A 20,831-nucleotide genomic window follows, 5' to 3' on the forward strand; every position below is an offset into this window, starting at 1 on the left:
GCAAAAGAATACATTATATGATTTCATTTATATGAAATTCCACAATCTATAGAGACAGAAAGTATAGTGCACAGCAGGTCCTGGGAGAAGGTGGACAGGACAGTGACTGCTAAAGGGCATGGAGCTTCTTTTGTATTGATAAAAATGGTCAAAAAATTGACTACAGTTGCTCAATCTACAAATATACCTAAATACCATTAAACTGTATTGGATATCAATTACATTTCAATTAAGCTGTTATCAAAAAGGAAAAATAAAAAAGTTTACTGACCAGCTGTCTCTTGCTGCAAATCATTGAATTAAGGTGCTGATTTTTCCTATATAGAAAATTTAAATGTAAAAACATTCACCTTGATAATATTTGTCCCACATGTATTTCAAAGGCCAAAAATGTTACTGAAGAGCTCAATTTTAGTACAAACTTATTTGAAACATTTAACATACTATTTAAAATATCTAACAATAGGCATTGCAGTTATGTGCTACCCAACTCCTGGCTTAAGAAAACTCAATACTAGGGGCTGGGGATATAGCTCAGTTGGTAGAGTGCTTGCCTTATCAGCACAAGGCCCTGGGTTCAAATCCCCAGCACCACAAAAAAAAAAAAAAAAAAAAAGAAAACTCAATACTAAATATCAATATTTACAAATTATTTTGAGGGGTTGTGTGGGGAGTGGTACTGGTGACTTAACCCAGGGATGCTTTACCACTCAGCTACAATCTCCAGCTTTTTATTTTTTGAGACAGGTTCTTCACAAAGTCACTGAGGCTGGTCTCAAACTTGCAAATCTCCCACCTCCATCTCCCAAGTTGCTGGGATTATAAATGTGTGATACCATGCCTGGCTCAATATTCATTCTTTAATGGACTCTTGTAGACATTCAAAGGTAATTCCCTCATCTCATCAACCTGGCTGAAGGTAAACTTTTATTTATTACTACAGTAAAACTGTTTTGGGTCATATGACAGATTGTTAACATCTATTCTGAGAGATCAAGCAAGACTACAATAGTAATAACTGAATCTAATTTGTTATACAGATGTAAAAAATGTTTATTAGCTTTGAACAATTTTTTTTTCCAAACTAAACTTTTCATGGATGCTCAACACATCCAGGGGAGGCCATGATGGCTTTAGATGGAGGTAGGTTACCTGTAGCCTCTTCCTTACCCAAGGTACTTTGGCAGATATGTTTGAGCTGTGGTTCTCAAATGTTAGTCCAGACAGGTTCCAAAAGAATAATGTGGGAAATGGACTAGGAAAGCAAATTCCTGGGCCCTGTCCCCAATTTCCTGAATCAGACTCTGGTAGTAAGGCTTAGAAGTCTCTCTTTTCCACAGCTCTCCCATGCCTCTGATGTGCTGCACTATGAGCACTACCTCTTGTGGAACTGATCTAACAACAGAATCAAAGGACTTTGATTACACCTGTGTCTGAATGAAATTCTATTCAGAAGTAATTACTTTAATAAATTTCTGCTATTCAAACTGAATGATGGCTTCAGAGAGCATATGGTCACCTCCAGATTCGAATCTCCCTGCGGAGCAGGAAAGCAGAGGTGTCATTACACTCCTGTCCACTTCCTGTGGGTGGTATAACCTTACCAATTAGGAAACGGAATGTAAAAGACAGATCACCAGTGCCTCACTAGCTACCCCATAAGCCAATCCTTGCAGAGTGAAGTCTAAGCCGCCTTCTTTCATAACCTAAATGTACTTTTGTTCTTTCTTTTAGGGATATGAACAGCTTATCGTCATAATCCACACATTTTCTTCAGATGTCTCAACTCTGGCCTAAGCTCCCCTGACTAGTTTTCTCAATTAGTAATATACAGCAACAATCTCAGAGATGTCATTCTTTCAACTTTCATATTAAATTGTTTTTTTATCTTCACCATCTCAGACTGGTGAATTTCATGAAATCAGTATCAAAGTAACAGAGGTTTAACAATTAATTTCCTTCTGAGAACTATGTTTTAGACTCACCTTTGGACCTATTAGTTTATCTGCTGTCATTTTGGCAAAAAGTTCTGCTGTTTGGGCTCGAACCTGTGGATGTGTTGAATTGCAGAACATATCCAATAAATAAATCAAAGCTCCTATGAAAGAAAAAAAAGAATCAGTGCTTTATATTATTTTCCAATCAGTAAAATTCATTTTCAACCTTATTTCAACTCAATGCTGTTTGACTTTTTTTAAACTTTAAGGTCACTAAAACATTTTTCTAGTTTATCAGACTGCACAAAAAGCAACTGAAACTATGCTTCATTGTGTTGAATAAGACTGGATAAAAAAGAACTCTATACATTACCCTTTGCCATTGCTTCTTTGATTATTTTTGTACTTGATGCCAAAGCATACAGAGTTTCCAGAACAAGCTGACGACCTACAGAGTAAAAGACATTTCGAGGAATGCATTAACCTCGCATTTACTAGGCATCTATCTGTGCCAAACATGAACTAGGTATTCCAGATAAGGAATCATACTTCATCTTCACAATAACTAGAAAGGCTGTGTTATGATGAGGAAGCTGAGGCCCAGTATACCCAGCCTGTTATTTCATACCTAGTGAGCTCTATGGCTGGGTTTTCTATCTAGGTTCATCTGACTCCAAGTCCATACTCATAACTACTATGGCATACTGTTTTCCTACCTTATTGCTACCTGCACACACAAAATCTTCTCCTTTCTTGATATCCAGAGGACACCTGTCTCAGATTTTTACTTGGTACTACTATCTCAGGAAAACAAGGAACTAGTCATTGGAAAACAGAGTCCCATTCTATGACATAATAATTTTCTCTGGACACAAGCTCAACTCCCACCTAGTCACTGCCATTTGATGTGCAAGTATACTGGGGACAGACAGAAAGACAAAGGAATAAAGTGATAGCAAAGAGGGTAGAGACTTTCAAGTACTGGGCTGAGTTTAAAACAATACAATAACAACATCCCTTAGCAAACACTATATAAGGTAGATAATTTAGCCTAAATTATGTGTAAGTGATAGCAAAATTGGTGAAAACATCTAGACGTCACCTACTTTACTTGTAAGATTAAAATGTTAACTACTGAATAAATCTGGTATAAAGTTACACTTTAAAATTATGGTTTCTGTTTAACAACCAGTTTAGTTTTGTATTGTTTAAAGTCTTACAACATTATTGAAAACCAATAAAAATAGAAAAAGGAAAAAACAACTAAGGCTGCAGTCATAATTAAAAGAATCTGCAAATTATTTCTCCAGGTTGTTATTTTGAAGAGATACTTCAAGCATGTCATTTATTCAAAAGAAAAAAATTTACTCAATGAAAATTCAACTCCATTCAATTCACTGAACATAAAGAAACACTGAATACATGCCAGGCAATGGGAAGATGAAAGAGATAGGGTCCTATTCTCAAGGAGGGGATAAGACACAAAATTAAGATTACCATGACATCCAAGGGTTTAGTAAAGTCAACTGACCAATGTATTTTATGGCTTGTGGTGAGATTAGATTTAAACTGCAATTTCATGACACACTGAAAAATCTTCCTTTTGAAAAGCAATCTCAAGGTTGGTTTTAGCACAACTATAACTACTGGACAACTGTACAGTTTCTGAGCAATCTGCAATAGCACAGGCTGTACTCAAAAAATTAGTCTGGGGTATTTTTATCCTATATGGTAATAATCTATTAGTAAAACACAAAGTTGGGCTGGGGTTGTGGCTTAGTGGTAGAGTGCTTGCCTAGCATGTGTGAGGCCCTGGGTTCAATTCTCATCACTACATAAAAAATAAATAAAAGATATTATGTCCATCTACAACAACAAAAAGAAAAAAACAAAACAAAATAAAAAAAACATAAAGTAGGCAAGGCAATGCTAAGCTGAATGTTTTCTAGCACCCAAGACTGTCTTTTTTAATAAACTATGGAATACTAATTTTCATTAATTACTTAATTAATTACTCATGTATAGATTATACTAAAAAAACCCAACAATCCCAGGTTATTTTCCATTGCTGTTAGACCTCTCTCATCCCCAGCTTTCAACCTTTGATATGGGAAATTCAAGATAATTTTATAATTTATGTAAAACACAATTAGGAAGACATATCTAGTATAAAGAATCCCACTTTAAATATTCCAAAACTAAATATGGATGACATTTGCCTGAGGTTTTGCAATAGCTATGCAACTGCTCCCGTCCCTGGGTTGGTCATTCTATGGTTTCCAAAATGCCATTTGTGAATATACCTACTTGATGGCAATGAATGTAGAAGAGCCAATAAATTGGACAAAACCATTGATTCTGCAATATTGTTGACACAGTCTTGGTTAGATGTCACTATATTTACAACCTGAAAATTAATCAACAGGATATTAAAAGGTTTGGAAATAATTTCAGACATAATGAAATTCAGTCACATAGACTTAACAAAAGTGAGAAAATGTTTGGAAGACAAAGTATCTAATTTTTAATTTTAAAGATTGGTTTTATTACTTTGACTTTGAGATTTACCTTTTGAGAAATAATACCTTAAGGTTTATGAGAAACCTTTCATCCTATACCAGAACATGCTCCAGAACTATGGTATACAATATAGTGTTTTCCAATCACATATTTGAGATACAGGCAGTTAGGAAGATAATGATCTTCACTTTTGGGACTTTCTTTTGCTCTTAGAAGAAAAAGTAAATGTCTTTAGCACTCAACATAACAGATTGGATCTACCTTTCCATATAACAAAACAGGTATTTTTTTTTTTAAAGAGGATGTTATAATTTAGATATAAGGTGCCTCCCAAAAGCTCATGTGTGAGACAACGCAAGAATTTCAAGAGGTGAAATGATTAGGTTATGGGGTATAACCTAATCAGTGGATTGATCCACTGATGTGGATTAACTGGGCAGTAACTATAGACAGTAGGGTGTGGTCGGAAGAAAAGGTTGCTTGAGACATGACTTTAGGGTTTATATTTTGTCCCTGGTGAGTAGAGCTCTTTCTTTGCTTCCTGACCACCATGAAGTGAGGTGCTTTCCTACTCTGGGACCTTATGCCATGATGTGCTGCCTCACCTTGGGCCCAGAGGACTGGAGTTGGGTATCTATGGATTGAGACCTCTGAAATCATGAGTCCCAAATAAACTCCCTCCTCTAAGTTGTTCTTGTCATGTATTTTGGTCAGAGTGAAACAAAAGCTGAACTAAACAAAGAATGATTTCTCAATTCTTATTTTTACAATATACATCTAAAGATCAATGCCACTTAATTGAACCATGTTCAGCATTTCAAAGCAAAGTATTCTAGATTAATGATGTTTATTTTAAAAATTACAAGATACTTGAAGGAATTGATTAGGGAAGCATGGTTCTCAAATAAAAGACTGTTAATTTTTTTAAATCTATTACTATTGTATTACTATTAGTAGTCTATTAAAAATCTGTTTTAAGCCAAAAGGTAATCTAAGTGCGTTACTCATAAACCACTTCTTTACCTGCTAAAACAGGGTTGAATTTGGTGTTCTATGTAATAAATTGTGTGTATTACAATGAACAGGATCATCTGAAAAATGATCCTGGGAGCTTACTCTGGGGTGCCTGGGTAAAGAACACCTGTGACCAGGGACTTTCTGCTTCTGTCAGAGGGAACTCGGCACTCAAATAGCACCCTGGAGGACTAGTGGTTTCAATCTCCTGAAGAAGGGGCCTCCAACTTCTCTTGGACCCTTAAGACCCACAAGTTTTGGCAGCTGGCTTTCCAAAATAACTCCTATTAACAGTAGCACACCCAGGTGTCTATTTGTAACACTCAGCAAAAAAGGTTACCTTGCTACTAAATCTGAAGGGAGAGCAACTGAGGTTGGGCTCTCTGGAATGCAAAGCCACATGACATGCACAGCCCAAACAGTACCCTGGCTGCATTATGTCTCTCTGCAGGGACAGAGAAATCATGGAAACCCTGCCTCCTCTTCTTGCTGGTCTGTAGCTTTTCTAAGCTTAGCCTATTTCTAATCCACTGACCAGGACATCTAACAACCCGCCCAAAGCCCTTATGTATGATAGATAGTGACCAAGAAAGGAAACACCTTGAAAAACACTGATAGGTAAAATGAAAAAACTGCATACTTTTATCCAACTTCAGATAATTAGTCGAGGCTCAAACTATATTTAGTTAAGTGGTAGGAAATGTAACATGCTTTACTATAAACTACTTTTACCTCTAAAGCCAACTGTTGCACTTGACCAGCTCCATGGACTCGGAGAAGAGAAAATATTAACTTAAAGTGCCCAATGCATTCACTTTCAGAGCCTAGGGAGTAAACATAATGGTTTTTCCAAGATATTCTAAATTATAGACCTTTAGAAAACTGATACACACAGTTGTTTACTGTTAAATCGTAAGTCTCAGATGACCCTTTTTAAACATTACGACATGAAGTGAGTAAAGTATCTCTAAGCAGCACTAGAAGGCAACAAGTAAAATATTAGGGTTTCTTAATTTTTCTTTGTTTTCATATTTTAAATCCCATCCCTGCCTCTAGACCTGCGAGACCCTGTCTCAAAACAAAGAACATAAACAAAGGGTTGGGAATGTGACCTTGGGTTCAATCCTGGTACCAAAACAAAGAAAAAAAAAAAAAAAAAAGGAAAAAGATCTGAAGCCTTCATGTAATTTAAATGGAATTTCATATTATTTTAGGTTTTATATTCTATGTTATCACATTAAAGTTACCAAAATTGGAATTGGAAAAATCTTTAGAACTTCACTCATGCATCTTGCTGGAGTCAGGTTGCAGTGATAATACTTTTGGAAACAGTCTCTTATAGACTAATGTTTAAGAGTGAAAATTCTCACCTTTTTATTATTTGAATTTTTAGACACTAAAAACTTCAGGCAAGTTTTCAAAAACATATGAGTGCCCATAGGTATATAGCACTATGTTAGTACTAGAGAAGAGGCAAAATGTATATTACTGAATAAATCTAATCCAAGCACTTATACTTAATATGCCAATTCATGTCAATAATGTGAAATTTCATACTATCAAAAATTACTCTGCCTTTTCAACTCAGATTCAATTTCTCTTAGCAATAGGAATTCTAAGCATGGTGCCTTGATTCCTCTCCTCAACCTACTATTTGTAGGTAGAAAATATTAATAGGTCAATTCCTCTTAAAACTATACCAAGTATAACATTATAACCAAGTATAATTTCCCATGAGTTTTTCTGTAAAATTGAGAATTGGAAATTTTTAGAGCTCTTTGATTCTAAGGTTCTCTTTAATCAAGGGTAAAATCAAACACCTGGATTATATTTTATGACATTCCTCAGAGCCTCCAAAGCCATTTCCACTCTTGGTAGGCGGTCTCCATGTTGCTCTGACTCCACTTTTGCAGCATGTGTGATGGCCATGAATGTGTGCAGATATTGGGCCTGAGAACCTATGTAATCCAGGAGACTTGCAGCAAATGCTTTTGGAACCTGTCAAGCAGAGGAACATTTAAAACACATGTGTGGCTTCAGAAATAACCTATTACAAAAACTTTTCAGCAAAAGAAAAAATTTCACCCATGAAAGTGACTAAGCAAGATTAAATTATACACACACACACAAATACATCTTTACACACTGGTGTGTTCTATGTGTGTGTGTTGTGGGGAGGGGTGGTGGAGGAAGGAAACAAACCAAACTGCAGTAGAGTATATCTTAACTTTCAGAGATCTGGTAAATTCCCACAAGTACCTCAGTACAATAATTCTAAGTTTAGAGTACTTCTTCCCTTTACCAAAATAACTGATTGCATGATATTATAACATTTATATTTTAAATTATTCTATACATCTAGAATATAAATTCAAAGGATAGTTCTCAAAGGGACTTCACAAATTAATCTGTTTAATAATTCTATTTATATACACACACATACATATGAGATACTATGTGATAAATAACATTATGGTTTAAGAAATTCCTCTTTTTTCCAAAAAGCAAATTCCAAAACAAAGCCTCATTCATTTCTTTCCTCCTTACAAATCAATCTCAAAATCCACCTCGCAATGTCCTCCGAATAAGAGAAAGAATTCTAAGCTGGGCGCAGTGGAGCACACCTATAATCCCAGTGACTCAGAAGGCTGAGGTAGGAGGACTGCAAGTTCAAAAGCCAGCCTCAGCAACTTAGTAAGGCACTTAGCAATTCAGCGAGACCCTGTCTCTAAATAAAATATAAAAAAAGGCTAGGGATGTGGTCAGTGGTTAAGCAGCCCTGAGTTCAATCCCTAGAACCAAAAAAAAAAAAAAAAAAAAAAAAAAAAAAAAAATTTCTAATTCCCAAGCACTAAAAAGAAAAAGATCCTCACTTGCTTTTGGATGTAATTAAGGATCACTGCAAGAGATAGCCTGATGAGATCACAGTCATCTAAAAGACCTCTCTGCTATCAACTTATATTTTCTTCTAATTGGTCTGAGAATGCCTCCTGTCTTGTCATGACATTCTGCATGATGGAAAGTGTAACTGACCTTGTACTTTGGGAGTTGAAGGCAGATGTGCTGGGCACAGTGGGGAATATTATGCATAAGAACTCAATTCTTGGGGCTGGAGTTGGGGCTCAGTGGTAGAATGCTTGCCTGGCATGTGTGAGGCACTGGGTTTGATTTGCAGCACTACCCATAAATAAATAAATTAAATAAATATCTATTGATAACTAAAAAATACTAAAGTAACCCTCAATTCTTCAACAATCAGATAAAGAGGTTCATAAGTAGTCAATGATCACCCCATCAAAAACTTAGCTAGGTTTATTTATAATTAATTTGGCAAAGAGGAGGTATTATTTCAATGTATAAAGTATGAATAAACTAGTAGCTTTCAGTCACACATTATCAAAGGCATCAGACAAAATTACAGGCAGAAAGTTTACCTCTAGCTGAAAAGTAGGGACTTCATTATATACTCTAACAAAAATCTCCCCCACAATAAGTTCTTTGGCATGATCGCTGTAGACAAATTCTGATCCGTAAGTTTTGTCACAATCACCCTTTAAAAAAAAGGGGGGGGGGAGGATATAATTCAGAATCATTAATATCTGATTTCTAAATCTATCCCTATTCAGTTTCATAACAGAAGAATGCTGATACACATTGCAGTGCTCTATGCAATATTAATGTTTACACTGAGTACTATGACTCTGGAAGAGTACTCAATAATGTTGAGTTATAATTTTTAGTTCCAAGATTAAATTAAATTATTTAAAAATTTCAAGGGATCACAGAGGTGAGCCAACAGTGTTTTAGAGCTAGAGTTTACAAAGCACACATAACACTTCGCTCTTCTTACTCCATTAGGCAGACGTTTGGTTCTATTGAGCTATATGGGGATAAAGCTGAGAAATGAGTACTTCTGGATTGGGTATGAAGAAGTAACACATTATATGAAAGTGCTGGAAAACAGTTTCTGAATACAAAGAAACAGTGAAATAATACAGCTTAAGAAATCAAGAACAATTTTCATTTAAGGAAAAGGAAAAAGAAAAGAGGAGTGGGGGAAAAAAAAGTTCCCATGAAGATATAGGATGAAGTCACAAGGAATTCAGGTCATACTAAAATAACATGTCAAAGTATGGAATAGGTTGTAAAGTGCTAACAACGACAAGATATTAATAATCAAGTGCATTCTGATACAAAAGGAGATGATATATATGAGATTTACTCTCTTGTGCTCTGTCATTCTTAAAAACTTAAAAACTTGAGTGTAACTATCATGGAATGAGTTAAAAAAAAACAACAAATTCTTAGTCACTTAGGATATAAGAGTAATGACTAATAAATTCCATAATTACAAATATAATTGTCTTCAAACCATCAATATCCAACCATCTAGGGTGTGGGTTATACAGGCTTTCTCCTTATCTCCTATCCTACTGACCCCCAGCACCTGTGCCTCCCACCATGGCTAACTAGCTTCTCCACTGGAAGGCGGCAGGGTAGGAGAAATTTACATTTGATACTGTAAAGCAGTTATAGTTACCCAAGAAATTTATAAGTTACCCAAGAAATTTATAAAATAATATACTTTTTTAATCATGTTTTCTTGTTGTAATTCAAGAAATTCCAGTAGTTCTGCTCTTGTAGAATTGTTCCATATCAAATAGGGGTTTTCTGTGTTGCTGTTAAGCATCTTCAGAATCTAGGAGACAGAACATGACCATTTTGTAACATTTAAAATAAAATGATTAAAGTTATAACTTATTTTTAATGTCTAAGACATGCAAAGCTCTATAATAGGTACTTTAAGTGTAATGGATATCATTAAGTATTCCAATAACTCTAAGAAGTTTGGTACTATTATCCATTTTGCAGTTGAGAAAAACCCAGGCTGTGAAAGATCAAGTTATTTATCACAGGTTTCACAACCAGTAAGTGATGAGCTGGGATTCAAGTCTGAGTCTGATTTCAACATCTTTAACATTTGTTCTGCTATGGTGAAAATTCAGTAATTTTGTATTAAAATATTTAGTAAACACTCATTAAATATTAAAAAAGAAACAAACCATACTACCTTTATATACATATATTTGAAAACAAAATTTAAGTCTTTATGAAGCATACCCTTATTTTATTTTTGTGTGTGTGATACTGGGGATTGAACCCAGGGGCACTTAACCACTGAGTCACATCCCCAGCCCTTTTTTATATTTTAGTTAGAAACAAGGTCTTGCTAAGTTGCTTAGGGCCTCACTAAGTTGCTGAGTCTGTCTTTGAACTTGTGATCCTCCTGCTTCAGCCTCCAAGGCTGCTGAAATTACAGGCATGTGCCACCATGCCCAGCTTGAAGCATACTCTTATGAAGGGAAATACGTCAACAAAGCTGGTATACTTTTCTTGGCCACACCCTGATTCAAGGATACATTAAGGAGTTTAGCAGCCACAGATGGTGACTGCTTAGTTATCCAGGGTGCTTTGACTTTGTTCAGCGCTCCTCAATGCTTGATGTAAACAAAGACATTTGACACTTCCTAAAATGTCCAAGTGAAAATCTACACTTTACATTTATACAGCTTTGTGCTATGATGAAGCAGAGAAGATTTAACCTCCATCTAATGTAAAGTCAGCTCATCCTTGTTTTCAAAAGGTTAAGTACTGGTTAAGTAAAATGACTGAAAAAATAAATGGTTAGGGAAATCATAAAACTTTGAGAAATAGCTGCTTAAAATAGGCAATTATTAAATCCAGGCAGAGCCTGTTCCAAGACTCAATTTTGAAATACTATAAAATTTTCAAGTCTATAGAAGACGATAACCAACTTGCTGGAATTTCTGGAAAAACAAATGTTTTCTGTCAGCAAAAAGTATCACACAAAATCCAGGAAATGACAAAGCTAGAGTGACATCTAACACTCTTGCCTCTTACTCAGGGGCATGGGAAAACATGACCCTCACTACAACAAAGATCTAGCAGGCTGGCTTATAAAAAACAAACAAAACCCCAACTGTTTATGTTCTAAGAATACTTTGAATTTTGGAAACCTGAGAACTTTTTTTTATTATGAAAGTAATAGATGCTCGTTCAAGAAAATAAAAGAAAAACAGTTTACTATTTTGCCATTCAAGGGTAACTACAGTCAACATTTGGTATAGATTCATCAATCCTTTCTTTCTTTTTTTTTTTTTTTAATACCCAAAACAGGATCTGGTGCCTTCATTTAAAAACTTCTAGGGTTCACAGTATTCTATCCAGTGCATTTTTGTAGCTTACTAATTTCTTAGTGGGCTGGGGATATAGCTCAGTTGGTAAAATGCTTGCCTCATATGCATAAAGCTCTGGGTTCAATCCCCAGCATCTCAAAAAAAAAAAAAAAAAAAAAAAAAAAAAACAAAACAAAAAAAACCCTAATTCCTTAATGATATATTATCAGACTTTTCCCCAATGATCCTCATAAAAGAGGACAAAGAAGTCAGGATCTGCCAAGATTGTACTGCTTTTTGTACTGCATCTATGTAAGTACACATGGATGCAAATGTGTATGCATGTGTGTATGGGTATGTCTGTATCTATTTACTGTCTGGATTTCAACCTTAAGTTGGAATAAGCTATAGCTTAAAAGAAACAGCTAAAAACACATTTTATCTCTTGACTTCCAGTACTCTGCTCACTGGGAAACACCATTCCAAATTTACTCTCTTGTCCTATCTCTTTGTGATTCAAGGTTGCTAAGAATTATGGTGGGACCCACAGCTGGGAAACAAAGTTAATTTACACCTGTAGAGACTTGACTGGAAATGCTGTTATCATTACCATCAATCCACAATAAACTGACTTCCTTGGCTGAGAGAACAAGCATGTGAACATTTTCAAATTCAGGGTTTACTAGAACAAGCAGTATTACTGTGCTCCTTTGCTATTAAAGGATCTTAAACTATTCATCAAGACCCAAGCTGCTTCTGAAGCACATACCTCAGCAGCACTAACGACAGCAAGCTTTCTAGCGACGTAGGGTGTCAGCATGCCAGCTAAACTTTTCCTTACAGTTGGATTTTCTGGGGTTGCTTGTTCTTCAGGCAAATATCCTCCAAGACGACTTAGAGCATGGACACTCAGTTTGGCAAGACTGTTGGCTACTTCCTGTTATAAAAAATTAAGACATTAAAGAAGACCTGTTTTCTTATATAGATAATGCAGTAACTTCATGGAATCAAAATCATATGGAACATGTTTAAGGAGGAGAAAGCAAACAAACAAACAAAAAGGCATAAGAACGCCAACACTGATATGAGAAAACTTATGCATTAGTTTTTTTTTTTTTTTTTTTTTAATTTATAGGAAAGACCTTCAGAATCTATGTACTTGTTTGTATTTCCATGAAATATCTTATAGAATCACATTTGGAAGTATGGTGGGAGCTGGCACATACTGACAATATGAGCAATACATGACAACTCATAGGAGACACATGAAAATACTCATAAAAATCCAACAAGTACTTAAGAGTTTGTGGGAGCTAACCTTGATAGTCTGATGTATCACTGCATTTGTTATACAAACTTAACTTTGAAGTCCAAGGTTGATTCTAAATGATTAATATTAAATTGTGTCTAGTACATGCTACTGCAAATTCCCTTGCCATGAATCCTTCAAATATAAGCTGACAAGATAAAACTTTTAGCTGGGCCTGTTGGTGCACACCTATAATCCCAGCTGCTCAGGAGGCTGAGGCAGGAGGATCACAAGTTCAAAGCCAGCCTCAGTAAAAGTGAGGAGCTAAGCAACTTAGTGAGACCCTGTCTCTAAATAAAATACAAAATAGGGCTGGGGGAGCTGAAGAAATAGCTCCTTTTGGAGAGCGCTTGCGTAGCGTGCACAAGGACCACGGTTCGAATCCCTGGCCCCTCAAGCAGGGGAAAAAAAAACAAAAAAAAACTACAAAATAGGGTTGGGGATGTAACTCAATCCCTGGTACCAATAAATAAATAAATAAACAAATAAATAAATAAATAAACAAACTTAGTTATCCTAAAACATAGTTTATCACCTAGAGGTTCTGGACAGTTGAAGTTTTGCTTTGCACTAATTTAGCACCAATCTAAATGGTTTTGGGTTCGAATTCAATATTAAAGCAATAAAAGTTACCTGCTGGTTTGTTTCTTCACTTTTCTGAATACCACTCTCTTCTAATGTGTAGTCATAATTAAACAGATAACCAAGCAGATACCACAAAATTCCAGCCTGAAAGAGGTGGGTCTGTAGCCAGAAATCCACAGCAAAAGAACTGACACATTCTACCCCAAGAGCAGCTACCCGTGGAATACTCTGAGAATAAGAATACAGAATTAACTTACAGTTAAAAAAATACTCCCAAGAGACTCTGGTTGTGAAAGTATGTCAAGCTAGCTTACTTTTTAAAATACTTGCCTCTTCCTGTATTTTCAATTTCCATTTAAATCGGAATGCTATACTCTTTAAAGTCTAAAATAAAAAGTGACCTCATGATGAGTTACCAGAGTTACCATCTTTGAAACTAGTGTGCAAAGACTTGGGAATACAGTTTTCCCTATTTTTAGTATTTTTAATTTTTAAAAATAGCGATAAGGCATCAATAGTAACTCACCACTGGTGATCTTCATACAATGATACATTTTGTGCAGGTGTAAGGATTTAACTTCATTTTATCAGAGTCTGTTTCATAGTAAGTATTTCCAAGGACATCAAGTAGCTACGTTGAGGCTGTAGTTTCATTGAGTTTTAAGTTCTACATACCTTAGTCCAGGATCAGCACCTCCATCCTGTTATATTAAACACAACTTACTCTACCCAGTTACCTAAGAAGTCCCTTTCTCCTCAGTCACCAGCTGTGTCTCCTCTCAGCTAACTGTCCTCAGCAGTTTTGGACTGGGAGGGAACCACATGCAAATGAACCCTAAGTTTAGGTTTTATGTGGTCCTTTAATTTTATTACAGTTATTCAGTCCAGTTTTTTCTCTTTCCTCCCTGCCTCTCTTGATGGAAATTAGGTGAAACCCACTTCCTTTACATATGTCACTCTAGACTTACTTTCTGTGGGCCTGTTAGGAACAAAGCCTTCATTTATAGCATAATTTCTGTGAATAATGCTTTGAGTTTCAAATAAATTACTTGCAAATAATGTTGGGATAACAACCTACTTATAAATTGGGGATTTAGCGATTAGAAAGGAAAATCCCATTGCTGACTGTACCTAGAGATCATTAGGAACTCTACCTTGCCAAAATATAGCACCCGACAGAGATCCTTGATGATGCTAGGCATTTCTGTGATCTTCTCTCGGCATTCTTCAAATTGAGCAGCTACACTATAGCACTTACTTATGTGTCCACAAACCTACAGACAACAAAGCAGAGGGAAAAAAGGAGTCACATGTGCATGCCTTATTTAAGACAGTGGAAATCAAATCCAAAGAGATTTGTGAATAATGGCTAAAGATGTATATGATGATACAAAACGAAACAGAACATTTCTATTGTTATTGTCTTTCTCATTCAGATTTCTTACAGATGCAGATGTTGGAAAACTATGGCTACAGTGGCTTGCTATGGGCCAAATCAATCCTGGTTTGTTTCTGCACCACCAATAAGCTAAGAATAGTTTAAAATTTTTAGTGAATTATTAAAAAACACAAAAATATCTAACAGAGACTGAATAAAGTGTGAAATCTTCAAATATTTATTTACTCTCTGGACCTTTATAAGAAAAGTTTCCTTGTCTTTGGATCAAGGTATTTTTATCTAGTTTATTTCCATGACAGAATATTACAATTCATATAAAACCCTTTGAAACACAGGATGAAACTTAAAAACCAATACTCAACTGTTTTATATTTTAAATTTTGCTAGTGTAAGCAAAGGGCCATATTAAAAAAATGCTCTACAATCATAATGAATTCCTAATGAATTTTCCATCAAAGAATTCAACTATTATGATCTTGACAAATAATAGCCAATTAAAATGGTAGGAATGGAGGAGAAAGGTAAAAGAAGAAAATTAGGGAAAGGGCAAGGGAGATACATTAAACAAGAATGACAAAAATGACAAATATTTTAAGCTGGTGATGAAGATAAAAGGGTTCAAAATACTCTAAGGAAAAAAAAATTAGACCAGTATACTACAAAATGATTTAGTACATGGCTTCTTAAAGTACAAACACAGATCAGTAGCAGCAGCATCACCTGGAAGCTTGTTAGAAAAGCACCTTCTCAGACCCCACTCTAGAACCACTGAATCAGAAAAAACTGCAGAGGGGGGATGGAAGCCAGAAAAGCATGTTTTAATGAGCCCTCTAGTTTATTCTCAGATATGTTTACATGTGAAGCATTGCTTTCGTATAACTTTCTTGGAACCAGAGTTTTAGCCTCACCTGTACTGACATGTCACTTGGTTTACTAGAGCGATTCAAGACAGCTACACAACGACTGAACGCCTCCTGTAACACCTGTAGAGAAAGAAATGAGTCATTAACTCTCCATTTTGACTTGAAGTCTGAAAGGTGTTTTCTAGTAGGATTAAGAGACAAATGACCTTTAAGTGTTAGATATCTGATAACTAATTAATGTGTTAAATAAACCATCAAGGACTCCTAAAATTCTGTCCCTTTTAAGAATTCCCATAAGCTACTTTGTAAGCAACAGTACCTTTACCAATTTTGAACACAATACTCTCAAATTCACATTAAGAAATAAAGCTCCATTTCTACTTTTAGTTTTGGTACTAGAATATAGAGAATATTGTTTTATCTGCTGGAATAAATTAAAGGAGAAACCATATCAACTGCATTTGTAATGGGTGGATTCTCTCTGTCCTGTCATTTAATTTTCTTTAGCTTAAAGATAAGCCCAAAGGTTATTCATGTTACCTCTATCCCATTCTCCCTTCTGAGTTCTTCAGCATTGAGGGCTGAACAGTTGACAGTGTGAAAAGCTAGCTCTGCAGCTGCAGGCAACAATGGTGATTCCTTTGAGAAAAGGAGGTCATCTGAAGTTTCCATTGTTATGGTCCTAATTAGCATGGGGTATCCTGCATATTTATAAGGCTGTAAATCTGAAATAATCAAAAGTTAGTGCTGGGAAAATAAAAAAAAAAACAAAAACTGATCATGCCATGGTTTTAAGTTAATGTTGATACCATGTTCAATTGTGTTGCCTTAAAAAAAAAAAAAGAATGAAAATATTTGATAGCTTAAATGTCTCCTAACCTCAGTCTATAAAATAAGAAATTAAATGTAATATAAAATACTTTGGATCTTTCCTCTTTGAAAACTTGTTTGGTGGATTTCTCTAAAATGTTTCTAGTAGAAAAATAATTTTTTCTGGAAAATTATACTTGTGAACAAGATAAGATAGATATTTACACAGGCAGGCAATTAGGGTAATGTCCCCCCACCCCCAAAAGCCTTTTTGAAATGTAAAAGCCACTCAGTAAAATTAACCTGTAGAAATATTCCAAACATTCCAACCAACTCCTTTGTCCTGGAGCAGTGAGAAAAGGGAACAGGCTGCAGGCCAGACCCAGACCTGAGTGAAGGGTAGACTCAATTTTCTAATACCTCTTTTGCATAGACCAATAGCCTTGGCGCTTTTCCAATATGTGTTGAGCAAAGATAGTGCCCAATGACTCTGCCTGGTACTATATTAATCCCTAGACTAGTATACTTGCTGGCAACCTGTTATTACCTTCCTCCTCCCATTTCTTTACTTCTCACTTGAATAAATTCCACTCCTTTACTCTTACTCTCTGTTGTCTGTGGGTTTCATTTTTTTTTAATTTGTGAGACAAGAACCCAGAAAGAAGTCACTGGCAGGGAGCCAGGCTCTGCTGCATCAAATAGAGCTACAGCATAGATCCTGCTACTGACTGTAACAATAGAGGATCAGGTTTTGCCTGCTGCACAGATTCCCTGCTGTGAAGCTGTAATTGTAGTAGCAGAGAATCCAACTTCATCTCTAACTCTGGCTTCACTTGGCATATAGTTTTTCTTTTTTAAAAGCTTTTAACGTCTTAATTTATATTTTAATTTCAAAGACATCTGATACAACTTAATCTTAAATCTTTAAAGGCCCCCTGAAACAAAACAAATATATCTTTTTTTTTAAGCTTCCTCAATTTCTGGTAGTCAGTTTCCCCCAAGTCTCCAGTTTTACACTGATTTGGAGTCCACAAACTTCATCAAACCATCTGTTTGGTTCGGGACTTTCTAAAGGGAAGCCTAGGGCTTGGCTCCAGATGAGCTGTGCCAGCACACCCAGTGCCCATGACACTGCCCTGTAGTAATTCATCTCTGTCATGCCACAGTACCATAGCAGCACCCAACTGTGAATATCTATGTTCAGTCAAGATTTCTTGGCCTTTCCCTGCTCCAGGAGGATATTGTGCACAATCTTATATAGTTGAGCAACAAGTTTGAACATAGGGTCATTAGGCAGGTGTTTCAGAGCAAACTCGCAAACTCTCATTGACAGGAATATTGCTGATCTGTCTTCCCTAGTACTGCAAGGCCACAGCCTGGGACAACCTGTCCTGAATTGAGTGTGATCCAGATGTAGTCTCTTAACTTCATCTGACACATCTTTGTCAACTTCCTTCTGTAGTTGTGTTAGTCAGACAAGTACTTCCTGAGTTGCCAGTCCAAGCAGAGACCCTGCTGGCCAATTCAAGGCTGCTGCAAAGGACAGTTAAGGGTACTATAGGGCACTGCTCACCAAGTGGCTGGTATGGGCACTTACATTGCTATGTTCATGTCACTGTGGATGGTGAGGTATAAGCACATGAGCTCAGTGAACTGAGCATCAGTATAGCCTATCATGTTGGTGAAATTGTGGGACCAGTCTAGCTCAGAGTCAATGGCCCCCAAACTGCTGCTCTCCTGGTATAGATTCCAGTAGATCTTTGCAACAACACAAGGTAGTCTTGCGATGAGATCCATACAATCTTCCTATATTAACTCCCAGTACTTGGTTCAGTAAATACCCTCAGAATATTCCCTGGGTGAAATTACTTTCACTATTGGGGGCTATAATGGCTGCATGGAGTTGAGACATGGAGTATAAATTGGTGGGAAAGTTGTCCAGCATGGTGACCACGTGAGGAGGCAGAGTTGCCCTCTCTGCCCACTTCTTTGAAAGCCAAGATATACCTATTCCTCTCTTAGGATCTGTCCAGTTACTAGCAGTCAAAATAAGCCCTCAGGCAGGGGTTCTTCCCCACCCACAGCCTTAGGCAGTAGTTTCTGGCATTGGGGATGGGATACTATGGCCTTTGAAACAGATGTCCTCATGGGGTCAAGAACTGATGTTTCGGGCTAGGGCTGCAGCTCAGTGTAGAGTGCTTGCCTAGCACATGTGAGGCCCTAGATTAGATCCTCAGCACATGAAGATAAATAAATAAAAGTATTGTGTCCATCTACAACTAAAAAAATATTAAAAAATAAAAGAAAGAACGGATGTTTCATATACTTCTCATGCCACCATACATCATGTTCAGTGATTTGGCCCACCACTGTCTTGCCTTTTTGATGCCTGAATGCTTTAATTCTGGTCTGATCCTAAGGTATCAGGTTGGCCAATATGTCTCTCAAATTTGTGGAAGTAGTCCTGGCATGCTGGGCAGCTAGAACAAAACAGGATGCATTCTTGGCTCCCAAGAGCCGTGTGGTGGCAGTGAGTAAAACCTATCAGGCAACTCTAGGATCTGGTGGGGACAGAAATGCGAAAGAATCAGGAGCCGCCGCTGTACCAAAGGCCGAGGCAACAGGTGGATAAGGTTGCCATATAGATGTTTTGATCCCGTGCAGAATACCTACTTTCTTTTACCCGTGTGATCTTTTAAACTTTCATCTGATCATTAACATTCTTGATAAACAACTCTTTAAAAAAAACTGTAGAAGACATTTTATTTGTATTCTATATTCTGCTTTCTGAATGACAAGTGTATTTTTATTTGCTATCAATTATCTTAAACATTTGAAAATACTGAATATAATTTGTTACTAGAAATACAAAATATAAAATTTCTTATTTAGTAAATTCCATTTTTTATTTCGTTTTGGGGTCTTTTGGTAGTGGGGATTGAACCCAGGGGCACTTTACAACTGAGCTACATCCCAGCCCGTTTTATTTATTATTTTTTTAAGTTGCTGAAGAAGATCTAAAACTTGTGAACCTCCTGCCTCAGCCTTCAGAATCACTGGGATTACAGACACCACCACACCCAGTTTAATTCCATGGTTTGGTCAGCAAATCTGAAGGTAAAAGTTGGCATACACAGGTGCACAATTACTGTTTTCCAAAAAGCTAATCTATTAGGACTATGCCAATTAATTTGTCATGATTTTATAAGTACCTGTGTTATTCCATTGGAAATCAACATAAAGCCTTTTGCCTCTTGAAGTTGACCAATAATCTGCCTTAAACTGAAAGTCATTTTTAAACTCATGGTTTTAAAAAAAAAAAAAAAAAAGCAAAAAAGGGTCCTTTAGATACATACATACATGTATATAAAATAAGGAAGAATTGTGAATTAGTCAGAATCCCCATCCCCAAGGGAAGACTGGAAGACAGCCTTGACAACAGGCAAACTAGTGAGTCACAATAACTTGTGGCTAATATAGTCGTCACTGAAAAATAATCAAGTGGTTTTAAAAAAGATATCTAAGCTGATTATGTGCACTAGTAGTGCCATTTAACTGAAGTATTTTACACATGGTTCTCTTCAATTCATAAGTAAGAGTGAATCAATTAATCACTGCTCTCCTTAATGATCAATTTCTAGATCTTCAGGCTGTCCCCTCCAATACTTAAAACTACAACTCCATCTGGTCTTCAATTACTCAACATTCCCCATACTTACTCAAATCTCTACCACCCTCTTCCTTCTCTTCCAGCATTATCCTATAGCAAATGAGCCTCCCATTTGTTCTGCAAGCCAAGTTCAGTTCCCAAGTCAATGTGCATCTGCTATATCAAACCCAACTCCTGCTACCCCAACAAAGCATTATGTTTTCAACAAACTCCTGGCTTTCTGGGCTGCTACTGTTAGAGCTACTTAGATAAGAACGAAGAGCAAATGGACTCCTGGGCCTCTGCTCATAACCTGACAGCCATCAAAAAAAGTCTCGCCTTAACCTGAAATATCAAATGTGCCTCATTCATCCACTCTCAAACAGTACTAGCCACATATTAGAGCCAGGTGCTTTCACTTAACTCATGAGGGGCAATTTCCTAAAGTTCACCCCTGCAGTCAATAAAACTAGTTCCTTTTTTTGTTCTAGTGAGCCAGTCTGACACCTTCTTGTTGGAGCTATGTCTCCCTTCTTAAGGGAAAGCCT

The 20,831-nt window shown here is 36.4% G+C and overlaps 1 protein-coding gene and 1 pseudogene across 1 annotated transcript in view; both read right to left on the reverse strand.

The window, feature by feature from the left end:
* Dnajc13 (DnaJ heat shock protein family (Hsp40) member C13) overlaps positions 1-20,831 on the reverse strand; it is a 120,452-nt gene that overhangs the window by 18,498 nt on the left and 81,123 nt on the right. The window contains exons 37-48 of the mRNA XM_047563839.1: positions 16,365-16,549; positions 15,870-15,944; positions 14,717-14,836; positions 13,611-13,790; positions 12,438-12,605; positions 10,057-10,170; positions 8,906-9,022; positions 7,292-7,469; positions 6,204-6,295; positions 4,245-4,344; positions 2,311-2,385; positions 1,986-2,098 (exon numbers count right to left, since the gene is read on the reverse strand). Coding sequence (XP_047419795.1) covers positions 1,986-2,098; positions 2,311-2,385; positions 4,245-4,344; positions 6,204-6,295; positions 7,292-7,469; positions 8,906-9,022; positions 10,057-10,170; positions 12,438-12,605; positions 13,611-13,790; positions 14,717-14,836; positions 15,870-15,944; positions 16,365-16,549 — 1,517 coding nt within the window. The remainder of the gene's footprint in view (positions 1-1,985; positions 2,099-2,310; positions 2,386-4,244; positions 4,345-6,203; positions 6,296-7,291; positions 7,470-8,905; positions 9,023-10,056; positions 10,171-12,437; positions 12,606-13,610; positions 13,791-14,716; positions 14,837-15,869; positions 15,945-16,364; positions 16,550-20,831) is intronic.
* Positions 17,646-19,927, reverse strand: LOC124992755 (citrate synthase, mitochondrial-like; annotated as a pseudogene).

Source organism: Sciurus carolinensis, chromosome 9, assembly GCF_902686445.1.
Source record: "Sciurus carolinensis chromosome 9, mSciCar1.2, whole genome shotgun sequence".
Taxonomy (NCBI): Eukaryota; Metazoa; Chordata; class Mammalia; order Rodentia; family Sciuridae; genus Sciurus; species Sciurus carolinensis.